The following is a 21,427-nucleotide window of genomic DNA, read 5'->3' as shown; positions in this document are numbered from 1 at the left end:
CACAGGTCAAGCTTGGGGTTGTGCCGGTAGTTATAACCCAGTTAAACTATGCCTATAAATCAGAATCTAAACCCAATAACAAACGTGATTTATCTTCAGTTAGAGAGAATCTCGCTGATAACAACCCACTCAGAAACAAACTCAAATGATGACCAAAAGATCAGGCAAATATCTCAACCTCTCTGAAGACATAACATTCTATAAATACCAAACCCCAACTTCGTAATAGGTACGCTACTCACTCTGGGTAACATTATACTCATTTTCTATTCTTAGTAACTTGAGCATCGGAGTGCCTATGCATGTGTTTGCCGCCGCTGTTCCTCGATCTTGAAGTTGACGTATACCTCATCTATCTCAGGTGAAGGTAGCTCAATCCTTGAACAGGATGAGTTATACACCATCCGAGGCTTATCACGCTGAACATTTGGCCCCCACTGTGGGGTCGAGTTTACTTAGCCTCACTATCGTCTTTTCTGTCTCATTAGCTACCCTCTTTTGCAGGTATTAATAATGGCAGAAAAGCAAAATAATCCACCTCCTCAACTCCTTACTATAGCCGAAATATTAGTGATCAAAGAATCACTGAAAACAAAAATTCAAAGGTTAATAGAACTTGGCGCAGGATAATCATGAAGAACTCACACTTTTTTAATTTATCGTTTCTGTGGGTTGGACACATTTTAGACATGACACATATGTTTGACATGCGTATTTTTTGTATCTAATTGTGTCTTAAGAAAAAAATTAAAAAAAATTTCGGACACGTTTGTACACATCTAAATACCATCACGTGTTAGTATGTTCATCCTTATTCTTATTAATATATATATTCTTAATGAATTTAAAAATAGTATATATTATTAAATATTATTATTAAAATAAAAATATTTTAAATATTTTATATAATTAAAAAAAATATTAAAAATAATTTTAAAAAATAATTTATATTTTAATATATATCAATAAAATATCAAAATATTATTATAATTTTTTTAAAAAATATTTTATATTTTATGTATATAGCGTATTTTCATGCCTTATAAAAATTTTAAATTTATATACCTACATATCTCATATTATATTGTGTTTTGTATCCGCATCCAGTCTGGACATCACATGGGATCATCAATAGGGTTTAAAATATACAGAAATCCATATTTTACACCGACAAATATGAGTGTGTCTGAGTCGAACATAAATAATTAAATTGAAGCAATAAATCGTAGGTGCTACATGAGTTTTAAGCTACAACACCACCTTTTTCAACTAAATCGTGGTATATCAGTATATGTATGGGGATTAGTTAAACTTTTTGAAGAACTTAAAACCTAAGGTGAAACAACGATTTACACATAGATCCAGTTAATATGAATTCTGGATAATGTCCTAGTTTTACATTTTAATTTAAAACCTCTATAAATTCTACAATTTATATTAAAAGTGAAGGAATAAAATTATAATTATTTTAATTTTAAGATAATCAAATAATTTTAGTATTATGATAATAATTTAAATAAATAAATTATCCTTGGAATAATGAAATTTATAACTTGATTTAATAATGATAAAGTTAGTGCATATGTAATTTGCAAATAAATAATAATATTATAAAATAAAATAAATTAAAAGAATAATGAAACTTTATATCAACCTAATGTTAAAATAAAAAATTCAGGTAAAAGAAAACGGCACACTACCACAATGCTCAGAGTCAGATACGTACCTAAGAATAAGAAAATTCTGTTATGAGAACCGTCATCTTATATATAATTATAAAAAAATATTATTTATATATTAAAATTAATTATTAATATATTTATATATAAATATATATATTATTTAAATTTTTTTTACTAAAGATAAAAAGACTCCACCTCCAATCTCTTATATGAATATAAAAAGATTATGTCATTTGAATTATAACTAATTAACTTATTTAATTTATTAAAAATATATATTTATATTTTAATATATATTTTACACTAATAACTAATTTTAATAATTAATTTTATTGTATAATTAACAATAATATAATTTAAAGTAAGAAGGTCAAACAACATAAAATATTAAAATGGTCAAAATAAGGCAGAGTTGGGTCCTCTACGCACATTACTATATCCACCATTCCACCCTATTTAAATAGCACCGATCGAATTGCCGATTCCAACCCCCGAAAAGAAAAAGGTTACACAAAAAAACTCAAAGATCCAGAAATGCTACAAGTATTAGCTATCCCTGCAGCAATTCTCCTTGTGATATTCACATTCATCATTCTATCACCGTTTGTGTTGAATCACGCAAATGGGAGTACTAAAAAATTGCCACCGGGTCCAAAGCCTTTACCAATTATTGGTAACCTTCACATCTTAGGAAAACTCCCACACCGCACCCTTGCGGCTCTTGCCACTAAATATGGACCCATAATGTCCCTAAAGTTAGGACAACTCCCGGTGGTTGTGGTTTCTTCTCCAGAAGTTGCTGAGCTCGTTTTGAAAACTCACGACTTGGTTTTTGCAAACCGGCCTAAGCTTCAGGTCAGCTACAGAAATAAAAAGTATATAAAGAAAAATAGTTAGATTATTAAGAATTGTATATATTATTGATCAAAATTTTTGAATTTCAATAGGATATGAGTTGGCTATTTTATTAAAATAATTTTTTATTTTCTATTTTAAATTAAAAAAGTATTAGGAGAATATTACAATTTATTGTTTTTAGTAATTAATATTTAAAAGTATGGACTAAAATATGTTGTTAGATTAATAAACTAAAGAAATTATATTAATGACTAAGAAAGATGCTCAAAAGTAATAAATTTTTATTAATCTTTTAATATATTATTTTTTAAAATTATTATAAAAAATATATTCTTGTATATTATATCTCAATTTGGTTAAGTTAGTTAGGTTTTTTTTTTTGTTGTTCATGTTTGCAAAATTAGATTTTTTTTTTAAATTTTGGGAGTAGTATATATTATTGATCAATTTTTTTAAATTTCAATAGGATATGAGCTGACTTTTTATTCAAATAAAATTTTTATTTTTATTTTAAATTATTGTAGAATAAATTATATTTTTGTATATTATATTTGAATTTCTTTAAGTTAGGCTTTCCTGACTTTTCGTGCCAGTAAATTTGGGTTTTTCTTTAATTTTGCTAGTACAATTTCCGAAATTAGACTCGCCACAAAATTTGAGATAATACACGAAAACAAAATTCTTTTTACAATGATTTAAAACATAAAATAAAAAATTATTTAAATAAATAAAAAAAGGGAGATATGAGTCCCAAAAGGCAAAAATTAACTAAAATACATAGATTAATCTTTACTTGGCAGGTAGTAGAAACTCTTTCTTATGGCCGAAAGGGGTTGGTGTTTACGGAGTACGGTGGTTATTGGCGCAACGTGAGGAAGTTGTGCAGCTTGCAACTTCTAAGTGCATCAAAGGTTGAGATGTTTGGTCCTTTGAGGAAGAAGGAGTTGGAAATGTTGGTGAATACACTTAAGAAGGCTTCGGATTCACGTGAGGTTGTGGATCTTAGTCAGTTGATTGGAGAGGTTGTTGAAAATGTCACTTTTAACATGATATTGGGTCGTAGCAAGGACAATAGGTTTGACCTCAAGGGCCTCATTCATGAGGTTATGTACTTGATTGGTGCCTTCAATCTTGCAGATTATGTGCCTATCTTAGGTTCATTTGATCTTCAGGTATGCCCCTGTCTCCTCTTAATTTCTGAACTTAGATCTTGAGGACATTGGTAAAATAATAAAATAAAGAATTAATTATTATTAAATTTATAAAATTTACTATATATGAATTTTATTATTTTAATTATTTTATTTATTATTTATCAATTTTTTTACTTTAGAATAACTTGATTTTAATTAATCTATATACCACGTTGTTTTCTAAACATAGGTAGTTAATATCGTGATTCAGAAACCAGACTAAGCTGATTTGATTCAAAATAAAACAGACTATTAGTAAATCTTTCAAAAATTAAAAAGTCATTCAAAAACAAGTAAATCAGTTGGACTGACTTATTTTTTTTGGTTAATGGATTTAAAATAATTTTAAAAAATATATTTTATATAAATATATTATTTTATTATATTTATTTAACTCTAATTGAATTTTTAAACTATTGTATCTCTGATTCTATCTCATTTGATTTCCAAAACCTTGCTAAAATACCAAACATGCATTTATTATCAAATTGCATGATCACTTTTGTTTTTCAAATTATTTATTTATATGTCGTTATTATTTTTGTTACAGTGATATTTTAAATTTACCACTAACAAAAATAATGATATATAACTAAATATTTTAAAAAATATACTTTAATAATAAATTTAAAAAATAGCATATTATTATTTTTTTATGATTATTTTATATGAAACTTAAGATAAGATGAAAAATTAAAAAAAGACTCCTTTATCTTAATTTAATTTTTGAACGCAACAGTTAAAAGGATTATTCTATCTCTCGTATTCGTACTTAAATTTTTTAAAAAGCTCATAAATTTTTATTGATCAAAATTAAGAGGAAAAAAATGACTACCAAATTGTAGAAAATTTTTATCTCTTAAGTATAAAATTTCAACTCATAAGTTCACTAAAATAAAAATGGGTCAAATTCTAATTAAACCTAAAACAAACAAAATAAAATAAAATAAAATAAATATAAAATAAGTCTTAAAATAAATATTAAAAAAATAATGTCTATTTGATTTAATTTGATTAATGAGAATCTTTAATACAATTTGTAAATAATAAGACATTTGGCTTTCTATAATTGTTAACCATTGTTTTGTCCAATTCTTAATGCATCTCTTGAGCAAATGATTTAGTTATGTTTGCAAAACATTCTTTTATTCTCTTAGTTGTTGCTCTTGTAATTGGATCAATTGACATATGACAGTTTTCAGTTTGTCCCACAGAACTCGTATCATTCCCTCCCTCTTGAAAAAGATGCGTCCTTGAATCTGCATCTAAATCAAAAGAAAAAAAGGTTAGAAATATTAAAAGTAACTGACATATTATACTCACTTGAAAGGTCAATCTTATAAGCATTGTTATTAATTCTTTCGAGCACCTAAAATAGACCATCACTCCTAGGGTCTAATTAGATTTTCTTTGAGTAGGAAACCTCTCCTTTCTCAAATGAATCCATACCTAATCACCTTCTCAAATGAATCCATACCTAATCACCAGATTCAAAGACAAGTTGTCTTTGACCTTTATTCACCTTTTGAGTTGTCAATCTAATTTTCTTTTCAATCAACTCACGTGCTTTTAAGTACACTGTTTTAACCTTTTCACTTTTATCTTCTACATCCAAACTAATAAGATCACTCAAAGACCAAGACAATAAGTCCAAAACAGTTAAAACATTAAAACCATGCATAAGTTTAAAAGGAGAAAAATCTGTAGAAAAATAAATTATTTTATTATAAGCAAACTCAATAAAAGGTAAACAATCTTCTCAAATTTTTAAATTCTTACCAACAACAGCACGTAATAAGGTCCTCAATATTCGATTTACTATTTCAGTTTGACTATCAGTATGAGGATGACAAATAATAGAGTATAACAATTTTGTGTCCAATTTATCTCATAATACTTTTAAAAAATGACTCAAAAATTTTATGTCGCGATCAGAAAAAATAATTTGGAGAACACCATGCAAGAGCACAACCTCTCTAAAGAACATATCAGCAATGTTTGTTGCATCATCAGTTTTATGACATGTAATCAAATGAGTCATTTCACTAAATCTGTCTACCACAACAAAAATGCTATCTCTACTTTTTCTAGTTTGAAGCAAATTAAGAACAAAATTCCTAGAAATATCAACCCACAGATGCATAGGAATAGATATGGGAGTATACAAATCATGTGATAAAGACTTAGATTTAACCAGTTTATATGCAATACACTTAGCACAAAATTTTTCAACATCTCTACGCATGTATGGCCAGTAAAAATATCCAGATAACACATTCAATATCTTTGTACATTAAAATAACCCATCAAATCACATTATGTGATTCTAGAATAAGTAAGTAATAGAACAACTAGGGACACAAATTCTATTACCATAAAATAGAAAATCATCATATTATAAAATTTGTTAAATGTACTATGTTCACAAGAGGCATAAATAACAAAAAAGTCAGAATCAGTTTTATACAACTCCTTTAAAAATTCAAATCTTAACAACTTAGAAATAAGTGTAGTAATCAAAGTATACCTTACAGATAAAGCATTAACAACTACATTCTCTTTACCTTGTTTAAAGGCAATCACATATGAAAATGACTCAATGAATTCCACCTATTTATTATATTTTTTTTATCAAATTTACCTTGTCCTTTTAGATACTTCAAAGATTCATGATCCGTGTGAATCACAAACTTTTAGGTAAGAGATAGTATTACCAAACCTCCAAAACTCAAACCAAAGCATATAATTCTGTCATAAGTTAAATATTTGCGCTGAGCTAAATTCAACTTTTCACCGAAGAAAGTAATGACTCGCTTTTTCTGCATCAAAATAGCACCTACACCAATCTCAAAAGCATCACATTTAATCTCAAAGGTTCTATCAAAATTAGGTAAAACAATAATAGGAACAAAACACAAACAATTTTTTAGGGTATGAAATATAATTTTTTTTTCATTTAAATTTAACATCTTTTTTATAACCTCTGTGAGAGGCATATCAATGATAGAAAATTTTTTCACAATTTTTTTGTAAACCCTAACTAAACCATGAAAATTTCTTACCACAGAAACATTCTTAGGTATTGGTCATTCATAATAGCCTTCACCTTTTCCTTATCAACCTCAATTACATTCGCACTCACAACAAAATCAAAAAATACAACTCTATCAATACAAAATGTGCAATTTTATGTTTAGCATATAATTTTTCTTTTCGGAGCACTTCCAAAACAATTGAAATATGTGACAAGTGGTCATCCAAACAAGTACTATAAATAAGAATATCATCGAAATAAACAATAATAAATTTACTCAAAAATTCTCACAAAACATGGTTCATTAGACGCATAAAAGTACTAGGTGCATTAACCCAAACCCACTCAGATAACTCATGTTTGGTTTTAAATGTAGTCTTTCATTCATCTTTGGATTTTATTCTAATTTGATGATACCTACTTTTCAAATCACTTTTAGGGTACATTTGATTCAAATATTAGTTTTCATTCCCAAAAATATCATTCTTAAAAATACAATATAGCATTTTTATGTTTAGTTTACAAAATCTAATACTTTAGAATTGAGTAATATTCCTGGGAATGAGTAATTTTTTGTTTTGTTGGATCTAAATTTTTTGGTCATATTATGTAATATATTAAAATTATCCTTATTCATCCAAATTAAAAAGTTAATGACTAAACTTAATAAATACATAAAAAAAATTTACATATAAAAATATTTCAAGATAAATTCAATATAATTATTTTTATTTCCAAAAATATTTCCAATATCAAATTTTTTTAATTTAAAAAAAAATAAATATAATTGATTTACATTTACAAAAAATAACTCTCATAATAAATTTATTATACTACCCCTAATAACAAATATATTTAATTAAAATTATTATTGAGTATTTTTTTAAATTTACTAAAATACTGCTAATATCAAATATCTTTAATTATCACAATTAAAATTAGCACAAAATATTTATCTAATTATATAATATGTCAAAATTATTCTCAATCATTCAAATTAAAAGATTAATTATTATACTTAATAAACACATAAAAAATCTACATATGATTATATTTTTAATTAAAAGGTTAATATTATTATTTTTGAACAAAAAATATTTTTATTTTCAAAATACTCCTAATATCAAATATTTTCCACTAAAATTATTATTGACTCTAGTTTTCTTAAAATATTAAATATAAATCTAATCAAGTATTATTACTTTTTTACATTTTGAATTTATAAAAATACTCTAATAATAAATTTACTAAAATATCTTTAATAATAAATTTATTTAATTAAAATTATTATTGATTTTAATTCTTTTAAATTTATTAAAATATCTCTAATATTAAATATCTTTAATTCAAATTAACGTTATCACAATTAAAGTTAGCACAATATACTTATCTAAATTTTTAAAAATTTCATAATTCATAATTCGATTTTATAATCTATAGTTGAACTGATATAAAACAAATCTCAACAAATTCTAATCACATGTATTAAAAAGTTTTACTATTATCCAAATTAAAGTTACAAAAAAATCATAAAAGTAAAAAATTACTATCACTAATAAGTATACATACATGCACAACTCTTATATAAGAACACAAACACATCAACAAAATAAAATCAATATTATGATAAACAGTGTCACACACACACAAAAAAAAATGATCACAATTATCGAATTATCTTCTTCTCTATTAGTTTCACATTTTTTGTACAAATTGATTCCTCTATCTATTCTAAGTATATTTTAATATACTATCTCATTAATAGGATCTACAGCCATCACAAAATTTTTTCATTTGAGTAGATGTATCACTAATAACTACACTCTATAGCATAAGAATATAATTCAATATAAGGTGAATTCTATGGTGTAGAAAGAAAATTGTTTCTATATGTGTAGAATGATAGGTGTCAATGCATTAGTAGTTTATGTTGATGATTTTTGGATGGGAAAGAATTAATTAGAGTACACAATTATTGATTTATTGGACCCACAAAAAAAAAGAGAGTGTGTGACATTATATCTATGTCATAGAGACAACTTATTAGGTTTTTTTATTTTAATAAATTAAATAAAAATTTTATTTATTAAAATAAATAATTTAAAAAATTATTACCATGTAGACGAGATATATGTATTTATAAATATAAAAATATATTTTATAAAAATAATAAAAATATTAATAATTTAAATTAGACCAAACTTTTAAAAATATAACATTTTAATTAATATGGAAGGTGGACGATCTTAACCGTACTACTTCCATTCACCGGCGTTTTTTATTAGAATTTACACTAAATCAATTCAAATATTAACAAGGCCGGATTCGAATCCCCAACACTTGCTTAAACAAACTAGTGAGCTAACCACTAGACCAAGTTCATTTATTAGTTAGTTAAAACCGCCTATTTCTTCTATTATTTTGAAACTGCTCATCTTTTCTATTATTTGAAACTGCTTATCTTTCTTATTATTTGAAATATTCTATTTTTAAGAGTTTGATTTAATTTAAATTATTAATATTTTTTATTATTTTCAAAAAATATATTTTTATATTTACAAATATACATATCTCGTTTACAATAAGGATATATTTACAGTAAAGAGATATATGAAAATTAAAAAATATACATATCTCGATACGGATAAAATTATCTCGTTTACAGTATAAATAAGATAAGAGATGCTGATGTATTTTCCTAATAATTTTTAAAATTATTTATTTCAAAAAATAAAACATTTATTTAATTTATTAAAATAAAAAATTCCCACATATTATTTGATTTATTGTTAATAAATATGTGTATCACTAATCAAATTAGAATTAAGTCCATTAGATGAAAAAAATTTTAAAAAAAAAATAATATTTTTTAATATTAACCAAAATATTTTTCATAGAATTTAAAAAAGAAAAAGATTTGGAGACTAACTTACTTTCACTCTTAAAATTATTACTATTAAAAACGAAAGAATGTATAATTTAAGTAATAGGTAATTACTATTCATTTACTGTGGTTAACAAATTTAATTTGTTTTTATAATTATATGTCCTAAATATATTACTAATTATTTTTATATTTTTAATATTTTACATGTTTTAATTTATAAATTGAATTGATAATTTACTATTATTAAGTGTATCCCATTTTTTTAGAAGAAAATATTTAACTTTGAACAAAAGATTAAATTAGAACGATATAAAATGTTTTAGACAAAAATAAAATATTTTAAAAATTAAGGATAAAATTAGAATTTAGTTCAAATATTATAGACCAACCAATATTTTTTCAATTGTAAATTGTTATTTATTTTCAAATATTTAATAATAGGGTAAAATATACTTTTGTCCTTAATGTCCTTAATGTCCTTAATGTCCTTAATGTTTTCAATTCATTCAATTACAATTGAAAAAATATTTTACTTTTGTCTAAAATATTTTATATCGTTCTAATTTAGTCTTTTGTTCAAAGTTAAATATTTTCTTCTAAAAAAATGGGATACCTTTAATTATAGTAAATTATCAATTCAATTTATAAATTAAAACATGTAAAATATTAAAAATAAAAAAATAATTAGTAATATATTTAGGACATATAATTATAAAAACAAATTAAATTTGTTAACCACGGTAAATGAATAGTAATTACCTATTACTTAAATTATACATTCTTTCGTTTTTAATAATAATAATTGTAAGAGTGAAAGTAAGTTAGTTTTCAGATCTTTTTTTTTTAAATTCTATAAAAAATATTTTGGTTAATATTAAAAAATATTTTTTTTTCAAAATTTTTTTCATCTAATGGACTTAATTCTAATTTGATTAGTGATACACATATTTATTAACAATAAATCAAATAATATGTGGGAATTTTTTATTTTAATAAATTAAATAAATGTTTTATTTTTTGAAATAAATAATTTTAAAAATTATTAGGAAAATACATCAGCATCTCTTATCTTATTTATACTGTAAACGAGATAATTTTATCCGTATCGAGATATGTATATTTTTTAATTTTCATATATCTCTTTACTGTAAATATATCCTTATTGTAAACGAGATATGTATATTTGTAAATATAAAAATATATTTTTTGAAAATAATAAAAAATATTAATAATTTAAATTAAATCAAACTCTTAAAAATAGAATATTTCAAATAATAAGAAAGATAAGCAGTTTCAAATAATAGAAAAGATGAGCAGTTTCAAAATAATAGAAGAAATAGGCGGTTTTAACTAACTAATTAATGAACTTGGTCTAGTGGTTAGCTCACTAATTTGCTTAAGCAAGTGTTGGGAATTCGAATCCAGCCTTATTATTATTTGAATTGATTTAGTGTAAATTCTAATAAAAAACGCCGGTGGATGGAAGTAGTACGGTTAAGATCGTCCACTTTCCATATTAATTGAAATGTTCTATTTTTATGAGTTTGGTCTAATTTAAATTATTAATATTTTTATTATTTTTATAAAATATATTTTTATATTTATAAATACATATATCTCGTCTACATAGTAATAATTTTTTAAATTATTTATTTTAATAAATAAAATATTTATTTAATTTATTAAAATAAAAAAATCTAATAAATTGTCTCTATGACACATATATAATGTCACACACTCTCTTTTTTTTGTGGGTCCAATGAATCAACAATTGTGTGCTCTAATTAATTCTTTCCCATCCAAGAACCATCAACATAAATGGCACTAGAAGATGCATATCATTATTTGAAATTTCTAGGTTTAGAGCATTTTAAGAATTGCATGTATGAGACAGCAAAAATAAACATTAAAAAAATACCTTTAATTATAACAAAACTGAGAAACTGTCTTGACGACGCAAATATAAAATATTGTGTCGGATTCAATAAAGAAACATCGGATCCTTCATCAGTCAGTGGAAATCAAAGGCATAAACTAAGCACTCTCTTGGAAAAACCCATAGAAAAATAAAATTAAAAAAATCTCAATCATCAAAGATCCAAAGGGAGACCCAATTGAAGAAAGATCAAAACTTCAATCAAGATGCAACGAAAGCGCACCGATTGAATAGTACCCAAATGGCCAAATCTTAAGATATGAGGGGAGGCACAATGAGATTAGGAATCAGAGGACAAGGTTCATTATTTGCTCTATGCCTCCCCAACACCCTCGTTTTTGCTTTCTTCTCTTTCCAATATTATAAAACCAGGCCTGAAATAATTGAAAGTGCATACAATTGAAATTGAAACATCCAAATTGACACACTTATGCTGCATTTGCTTCATCAACCAATTAAAAAAGAATTTTGTTACTACTAAGCCAAACCTGAACAATACAGGATTGATGACTACTATTGCAAATAAATCCAAGGTCTAAATACACAAATAAACAAATACCACACTAACATACAGAAGACCCCATGTTTCAATAGAATAAAACTCCATAAAAATCAATATCACTTTGAAAAGAAAAAATTGCAAAAACTTTCGATCATTGTTGTGGTATTGTTCCAGTTAAGAAAACACAACAACATATTTCAAGTTTTCAACTAACAACAAACTTTTTTAGTACTGAATATGGCAACTATAATCATATATGACAACTATAATTAATACATAATACACATTCTCTCGTAACAAATCTTCATCTCAATTCATTATGTACAAATGTAGTCAAGTACAACATCTTTTATAATAGAACTTCTTTCAGTAAACTTAGAAATAGCAAGTTTGACAACATTACACGAAGTAAACAGTCAAATATGTCATAAACAAATCAAATTTCACTAACATATTAATGAATAAATCAAATACTACCATAAACTACATCATACGTCATATATTTCATTGCTGTCAATAAAAATCATCAACATATATTTGCAAGTAACTTTATAAAAATCAGTCACTATTTTCAACATTCACCAACTAACTCAAAGCACAAATAGAGTTCAGCCAAATAATAAATAAATAACAAACAAAAAATAAAATTCAAAAATAAACAATATAAAAAAGCCAATTGCAGCACTAATAGTTTAAAAAATATTAAAAGAGAAACATAGATGAATACCTAAATTTCTAAGATGACAAGCAATCATAGATACATAAATATTCAATATCCTTAACCCAATCCTTACCTGAAGAAGAAGATCTTGTGCTTGAAAAAGATGAACAAGGTTGTAGAAGACAAATTAAACTCTCTCTATTGGTTATTGCTGAAACGCAAGGAGGGAGAGAGTGAGGAAGGCGTGGTGAGAGGGAGGCGTGGCGACGACATGAGTAGGAAGCACAGCTTGAGTAGACGCGGAGGTGAGAGACGCACGAGCAGTTGAGCTCAGATGGACGAAAGAGGCTAGACGCGACCACACGACGCGAAGGATCCGAACAGAGTCGCGGTGATGTCGGTGAAAATACAGTGGCAGCGAATCGAGGTGAATCTTCCTTCTAGAATGATGTGCGTGGTGGTTGTGCAGACTCAAAGCGACGGCAAGGCGGCGTCGATGCCGGTGGAGCTTCCATGTTTTAGGGAGAAAAAGCTCTGTTAGGATTTTGATTTGTGGTAAAATGAGAATGGGGAGATCCAGAAAAGAGGGTTTGTTATTCAGATGAGAGTAGTTTGGTCTTTTTTCTTTTGTTATACAGATTCCATTTCCATTGGAATTAAATATACCCTAAGGGAAGGTGGAAATTAAAATGATAGTATTTTAATTTCTTAGAATAAAACTTACCTAAGAATAATTTTTCAAACCTTGAACTAAACATGGGAATATGATATTCCCATCTTAAAAATTTTGGGAATATTCTATAATTTTCTCAACCACACACACCTAGTGAATATGCATGTACCATTCATCAACCATGTTATCTAACCTATGGATAGGATAACGATACTTTTCCGTAATCTTATTTACTGCACCACAATCCACACACATCCGTCAAGTACCATCCTTCTTTGGAACTAACAAAACTAGTACAATACATGGAACTCATACTTTCTTTGATGTGACCTTTGGCTAGTAATTCCTCTACTTGTCTTTGAAGTTTTTTTTTGTCTCCTCGGGGTTACTCCTATAGGTTGGTCTATTAGGAAAGCTAGCACCAGGAATAAAATCAATTTGGTGCTTAGTCCCTCATAATGGAGGAAAACCACTTGGCACGTTAGTAGGAAAGACATCTGCAAATTCTTATAACAAAGAGACAAATCTATTTGAAAAATTTGGATCAAGTTCCGTGTCAAATAATAAAGTATCTATAAACCGAACCATAATCATAGCTCTCTGCCTATTAAAGCAATCTTTAAATCTCTCTCTTTTGCAAAGAAATGCAATTTTCTCTCAACTCTCTCATTTTTCTCTGTATTTGCACTATTCTCATGACATGTACTCTTTTCTTTCTTTTTATTCACCTTAGGGCCTTTTGCTATATTCTTTTCTCTCGTAGCTTCTTTTCACTCATATTTTTTTTGACCTCACATCCCATTTTTCTCTTAGTATCCTGTTGAAGCTTCAACTGGTCAAGGTAAACCTCCTTAGATGATAATGAAGCAAGAGTGATCTTACGACCACTAAAATCAAAGGAGAGCCAATTCGTATAACCATCATAGAATGCTTGACGGTCGAACTGCCAAGGTCTCCCCAATAATAAATGACAAGCTTGTATTGGCACCACATCACACAATGCCTCATCAACATACTTTTCAACAGAGAATGCAATTATTACCTGCTTATCAACCTTGATCTAACCGTTGCCATTCAACCACCGCAACGTATATGGTTTAGGATATCCAACACATGTCAAACCTAATTTGTCCATCATATCAGTGTACTAACTACATTAGTCTAACTTCCACCATCAATAATAAGATTACACACTTTTTCACCCACCAAGCATCTAGTGTGTAACACCCTACCGCACAGAACTTTACATCTATGATGTAAAACAGAGGTGGCGAGGTACTACGACCTTTAAAAATAAAATATAAATACGTATAATAGTAAAAAGAATGTAGTATAATAGGAGTCTTGAAGAATAGGTAAAACAAAATCGCAAAATTAAAAGAACAACGCTCAGGATGTAAGGTTACGCGTACGAAGAAAGCTAAGGTTCATAAACATATGTATATAAAAGCAAGAGTAGAAGGTCAAGATTATAAAATAATAAGCTCCTAACTCAGCCTGCGAAACTAAAGTTGGCCGGAGAATATTTACATACATATATACATAACCCAAAGGCCAAAATACATATATAAAAACCCTAGTTCTCCATACACCTCCAAGAGGCACAAAAGTAAAACAAGTTATCAAGAGAGTTCTATACATGTGATCATATATATACTATACACCAAAATAAAGTCACAAAAGATCCACTTCGCTGTAGTGCTCCAAACACCTAGCGAGGTGCCTCTTGATCTGCATCTGAAAACATAGAATATTCATATGGAATGAGAACCGGGGGTTCTCAGCATGGTAAAGGTACCACGTACGTAAGATATAAGGTTCTGGAAAAACCAGAGGCAATCCTAGAACACCGACACTTAGAATTTAAAGCTTAAGGATCTAAAGTAGAAACCATAAGTCAAGGTGGTTTTCTAAGGATTCCTAAGTTAACCAAGTCTTAAGCCTAACCGAAACCCTAACTTCTCTGCCTTTCCTCCTTTCTTCCAACTCTGGTGAATTTACATAGACAAACAAGCAGACAATGACAAACATAGGTAGAATACAAGTAATACAGATAGCAAGTATAACAATTAGTATATTAAAATCATTTAGGCATTCCCAATTAATGTACAAGCATACAATTCAAACAATATGCATATGATGTATGCCTGTCCTATGGCTGATGAGTCTCATCTGTCGGTTATAAAGCCAACCTGATAAGTTTGGCTGCTAAACCCTGGATTGTCCCCCGATGCACATCCCCAAGAGTCTATGCATAGCTTTTTCTCATATATAAAATTGCTCAATGGGAGTATCCTTCCCAGAAATTTATACGTGTCCAGTCACCTTTATGTCGTAGGGTTAACAGAGTATCGAGTCTCAACCTAGAATACGTGGGAGCAAGCCACGGTACTTTACCTAGAGACACTCATATCTCAGATAACATTAGTGCATAAGCCTCATTTCTTTCATATACATTCACAATCATTTCATAATCATTCATTATAGTCATAACATTACTTATATATATATATATATATATATATATATATATATATATATATATATACATTTGCACTTTCAAACATAGTTCACCATATCCCGGTGCAAGTGGGGTGAACAACACCCTTGCATCTACCCGGGGAGCCTCTATACTAACCAACCTGGAGCAAGTCGGGCGAAATTACAACCGTTGCGTCTACCCAGGAGATACGTTCTCATATGCCCAGGAGGAACAAATGAGGGGATCCTAACCTCCCATCATCTCGCTGAGAGCGATTTTACAATACCAGGAGGAACAAGAAAGGGGATCCTCACCTTCCACCATCTCCTGGGGTCACACTTTCAAGAAAGAGTGCTCAAATGAAATATTTATTCATTTCTTTAATTAGTTTTATAATTTAAGAAGTATATATACATATATTTATGCCACCTATCTTCTCATACCTAATTTATCATTTTTCCAACCTTACTTCATCCTCGAGATACCTCCTTTCCCCTAGCTTCATCTCATTACTAAACCTATTACTTAGATCTAGGGTCAAAAGAGTGGAAATAAAGGTTTAAAGATTTAAAATCATATTTAAAACACTAAAATCCCATTTGCTGAAAACAGGGGTCACGCGTACGCGTGGGCATACATTTTTTTCTGAAAACGGGGGGTCACGCGTATGGATCTTTTGGGACTTTATTTTGGTGTATAGTATATATATGATCACATATATAGAACTCTCCTGATAACTTGTTTTACTTTTGTACCTCTTAGAGGTGTATGGAAAACTAGGATTTTTATATATGTATTTTGGGCTTTGGGTTATGTATATATGTATGTAAATATTCTCTAGCTAGCCTTAGCTTCGTAGGCTGAGTTAAGAACTTGTTATTTTGTACTCTTGACCTTCTACTCTTGCTTTTATATATATATATATATATATATATATATATATATATATATATATATATATATATATATATATATATATATATATATATATATATATGTTTATGAACCTTAGCTTTCTCTGTAAGCAAGTAACCTTACATCCTGAGCGTTGCACTTTTAATTTTGCGATTTTGTTTTACCTATTCTTCAAAACTCCTAGTATACTACATTCTTTTGACTATTATACGTATTTATATTTTATTTTTAGAGGTCGTAGCGTCTCGCCACCTCTGTTTTACACCCTAGGTCTGTGTGGTAGGGTGTTACATAGTGTGAAAAAGATTTTGGTATTGCTCTAGGCTATCTTCTTTCACCTACAAATTCAAAGCACGTCTAACAACAAGAGATTCACCATGGACTGCATACTCAACATCACCATCAGAACAATCCTTTATTGGTGGCATACTATTATGATTAGAATCATCACCATGATCAGAATCAGACACAATATCATCCCTCTAATAACCATCATCATCTTGTTTGGGTAATCACTAGCATAATGACCCATATCATGATACTTGAAGCATTTAATATCTTTATGCCTAGAAGTAGTAGAAGAAAAGCTAGAATTACCTTTTTTCTTTGTATCATCAAACAACTCCTTGGATTCATCATCCTTAGTCTTTATTGTGTCAGCTCTACGAGACTCCTACTTTATTTATATTAGCATGAGACAATCTCCTTGGTGCTCTTCTTTGTTATTGCCTTTCCACCTTCATTGTCATACTGACTAAATCCTCTATCTTCACATAATGATGTAACTCATCCACTCAGTAATTGCTCTATTTAAACCACCTATAAATTGTGTCATAGTAACCTCAGTATCCTCTTCTATGTTGGCAATGATCATGAGCATCTCCATTTTCTTATGGTAGTCTTCAACGGACTTAGAGTCTTGAGTCAACCGATTTAACTTCTGATGCACTTCTCTATAGTAGTACGAAGGCACAAATCTCTTCTTCATGAGGCGCTTCATAAGATTCCAAGTCTCTATCATTATTCTGCCGTCTTGTCTTCACTAGTTCATCCCACTAAAGTAAGGCATAGTCAGAGAACACAATTGCTACCAAACGAACTTTTTTGCCTCAGAATAATTATGACAAGCAAAAATTCTTTCCACCTTATATTTTTATTCCAAATAAACTTCAGGATCGTTTCTCTTTTTGAATGGTGGTATTTGCATCTCGATGGCATTGATATTATTATCTTGACTTCTGTGTCGAGGTGTTGTAGCCCCATCAGAGTCGTCATCAGAAGGTATATGATTCTAACGCTGATTCTGAAAAGTTCCTTGTTTAATATTCTTGGACAATGTCTGTGTCACCTCCCACCTCTATTTTTTTTAATTCATTCAAGCGATTATTTAAGTGTTGAATGATCTTTTGCATTATTCCCATGTCAATTAGAGTTTCTTCTAAGTGGCTTGTCATAGCAATGAACTTGCAAAAAAAATTATAGAAAGGACCTCACAATCACTCTTTCACGTGTTTCACTTAAGGATAGACACTCGTGTTCACTCTCAAAATTGGCTTTTACCTTGTATTAAACTCACCACTCTTGTCTTTACTACTCTTAGAATCTTTTTGGTTGTTGTACTTTAGAAACCAAATAAAAAGGAGAAAAACTCAATCACTAAGAGGAGAATTAAGTCAAAGGGTAATTGAAATAATAAAAAAAATAGTAAAATATGACACAATAAAGAAAAGGACTAAACTAACAAAAATACAATAAAAGAAATGGACTAATAATATTAAAATATATGAATATAAATATTTTATTTTGCACTGGACCTTTTTCTTTTTATTTTCTTTTTTTAACAAGAATTTTTTTGCCATAACTAACAAGATTTTTTTTACAAACAAGATTTTTTTGTTGGTGTAGATTAGGGCTGACAATGGATAAGGTAGGGTAGGGTTTGGACTCTACCCTACCCTATTCGTAGGTTAAAAATTTCATTAAAATTCTACCCTACCCTACCTGTCGGTTGAGAATCTCTCAACCCTAACCCTATCCGCCTTTTAATGTTCTAAACCCTACCTTATCCTACCCACATAAATATCAAATTTTTTCAAAACAAATATAAAATTCAATCATTCCAAATTTTATACATATTAATAAAATAAAAAATTAAAAACTAATGCTCTAAATTAATAAATTAACTAACTAATTTAGTGGCTACTCACTTATTGTAAGTTATTACAGAGGGGGTTGTGGGTTCAATTCTTACCACCTTCACTATATACCTAATTTTTATAAAATATGTGTTATATATGGGATGCGGGTAGGGTAGGGTAGAATACACCCTAAACCCGTACACTACCCTACCCGCAGGTATACCCGGACCGATCTCTACCCTACCAAGGACACAAGAAACGAATACGATCGTGAGTTTTTTTTTTCTTAAAAACACAAAACAGGGATGCAAGATTATAATAAGAACACAAGAAAAATAAACATAGTCTAATACCTGAAATATGATACAAAATGATATGAAACAAAACTTAAAATAAGATAAAAAAATCATAAAAAGAGACTCATTTAACTCAATTTGATTTCCTGATGCGATAGTTAAGAAAATCACCCTACCTCTCATGTTTACACCTAAGTTTCTCAAAAAAAAAAAAAAAACTAAAAAATTTTCATTTATCAAAATTAAAGGGAAAAAAAGTGGCTACCAGATTTTAGAAGTTTTTATACCTCTTAAGTTTAAAATTCCAACTCATAAATTTATTAAAATAAAAATGGGTCAAATTATAATTGGGCCTAAAACAATAAAACCAAATAAAATAAAATAAATATAAAATAAGTCTTAAAATGAATACTAAGAAAGAGATATCTATTTGATTCGACTTGATTAACGAGAGTCTTCAATGTAACTTGTAAATAGTAAGATGTATAACTTTCCATAATCATTAACTATTGTCTTGCCTAATTCTTAATGCATCTCCTGAACAAATGATTTACCTATGTTTGCAAAACCTTCTTTTATTTTCTTAGTTATTCTTATTCCTATAGAGTTGATATCACTATATTATTAGTTTATATATATTGTTTTATGATTAATCTTTCACCGTCCAGTAATTATACTTTACCTACAAAATATTTACATAACAAAAGATAAATAAATGACATGCATACCTTGTATGATTGTGAACTAACAGGGACTAAAGAGAACAACAAAAAAAGTAAGCAAAGCCATTGATGAAGCATTGGAGCATATCATCAACGATCACGATCACCATTCATCAGATGAATCCCCACAGCATAACAAGGATTTCATAGACATATTACTCAGCCACATGAATCAAACAATGGACCCAAATGATCATGAACAAAGATACGTAGTTGGAAGAACCAATATAAAGGCTATTGTATTGGACTTAATTGCTGGAGCATATGACACTTCTAAAACTGCAATTGAATGGGGTATGTCAGAGCTCTTAAAAAATTCAAGAATATTGAAAAAACTTCAAAACGAAATCGAAGTACTTGTGGGAATAAATAGACAAGTCGAAGAAAAAGATTTAGAAAAATTGCCTTACCTTGACATGGTTGTGAAGGAGACATTGCGATTATACCCTGTTGGACCATTTCTTGTGCCACACGAGTCATTAGAAGATGTTACTATACATGGTTATTTTATCGAAAAAAATACACGGATCATGGTGAATGCATGGGCAATAGGGAGAGATCCAAGAGTTTGGTCGAAAAATAGTGACATATTTTTCCCAGAAAGGTTTGAGAACAATAATGTAGATGTTAAGGGGCATGATTTTAGACTCATTCCGTTTGGGTCAGGTCGTAGAGGGTGTCCTGGGATGAATATGGGTTTAACTACCATTAAGATTGTTATAGCACAATTAATACATTGTTTTAGTTGGGAACTTCCATTGGGTATGGCTTCGAAGGATTTAGATATGACTGAAAAATTTGGACTCTCTATACCAAGAAGTAAGCACTTACTAGGTAGGCCAACTTATCGCTTACTTAGTGAAGCTTAATTAGGATTAAAGGGTTCCAACTACAATTAAATTGGCGAATTATTTGTGTTTATTCTCAGTTTTTTCCTTCAAATTTTTGTTTTATAATATGGATTGGTGTAATAAAATGATGTTGATGCTTTATTGCTGTCCTAGCTCTAAGAATTAACATTTATATTATTATTAATCCTGATTAGTTACCTTTGCTTAAACAGTATATTAGTGTAAACTAGATATTTTAGGAAGCTACAGTGACTATTATCTAGGTGCTCTGTTTTCTAGTGTATTGATTCACTAATATATTCAACGTGAACATTTGCTTTGTAAAGTTAGATTGGTTGAATAACAAAATATGAATGAGAATGTCAGCAGATTAGTATTTTTTTAGGTAAAATATATTTTTTATCTTAAATTTTTTAAAAAAATTCAAAAATATCCTTAAATTTTAATTTGTTTTAATTTTATCTATAATATTTTAAATATGCTTCAATTATTCACTTTTTCTTAATCTTTTACAATCAACCAATAGTCAACTTTTTTGTTTTCAATTTTACTCCCTAATCCTAACCGTACATGTTTGGCACACTTCCTAATCCATTC

The 21,427-nt window shown here is 28.3% G+C and overlaps 1 protein-coding gene across 1 annotated transcript; it reads left to right on the top strand.

Moving 5' to 3' along the window:
- Positions 1 to 2,186: 2,186 nt before the first annotated feature.
- LOC130947983 (cytochrome P450 CYP736A12-like) lies at positions 2,187 to 20,941 on the top strand. The gene is made up of 3 exons (XM_057876695.1): positions 2,187 to 2,537; positions 3,341 to 3,712; positions 20,009 to 20,941. Exons 1-3 carry the CDS (start codon positions 2,217 to 2,219, stop codon positions 20,846 to 20,848), a joined length of 1,533 nt encoding a protein of 510 aa, XP_057732678.1. The 5' UTR covers positions 2,187 to 2,216; the 3' UTR covers positions 20,849 to 20,941.
- The last annotated feature ends 486 nt before the right edge of the window (positions 20,942 to 21,427 follow it).

Source organism: Arachis stenosperma, chromosome 9 (genome assembly GCF_014773155.1).
Source record: "Arachis stenosperma cultivar V10309 chromosome 9, arast.V10309.gnm1.PFL2, whole genome shotgun sequence".
In the NCBI taxonomy this organism is placed as follows: Eukaryota; Viridiplantae; Streptophyta; class Magnoliopsida; order Fabales; family Fabaceae; genus Arachis; species Arachis stenosperma.
This window is presented reverse-complemented; position numbering and strand designations above follow the sequence as displayed.

Excerpts from the sequence above, each read along its gene's own strand:
- LOC130947983 (XM_057876695.1), top strand. The coding sequence starts at position 2,217 with ATGCTACAAGTATTAGCTATCCCTGCAGCAATTCTCCTTGTGATATTC. Across the intron at positions 2,538-3,340 it reads CAAACCGGCCTAAGCTTCAG|GTAGTAGAAACTCTTTCTTA; the intron begins GTCAGCTACAGA and ends TTTACTTGGCAG. Across the intron at positions 3,713-20,008 it reads TAGGTTCATTTGATCTTCAG|GGACTAAAGAGAACAACAAA; the intron begins GTATGCCCCTGT and ends GTGAACTAACAG.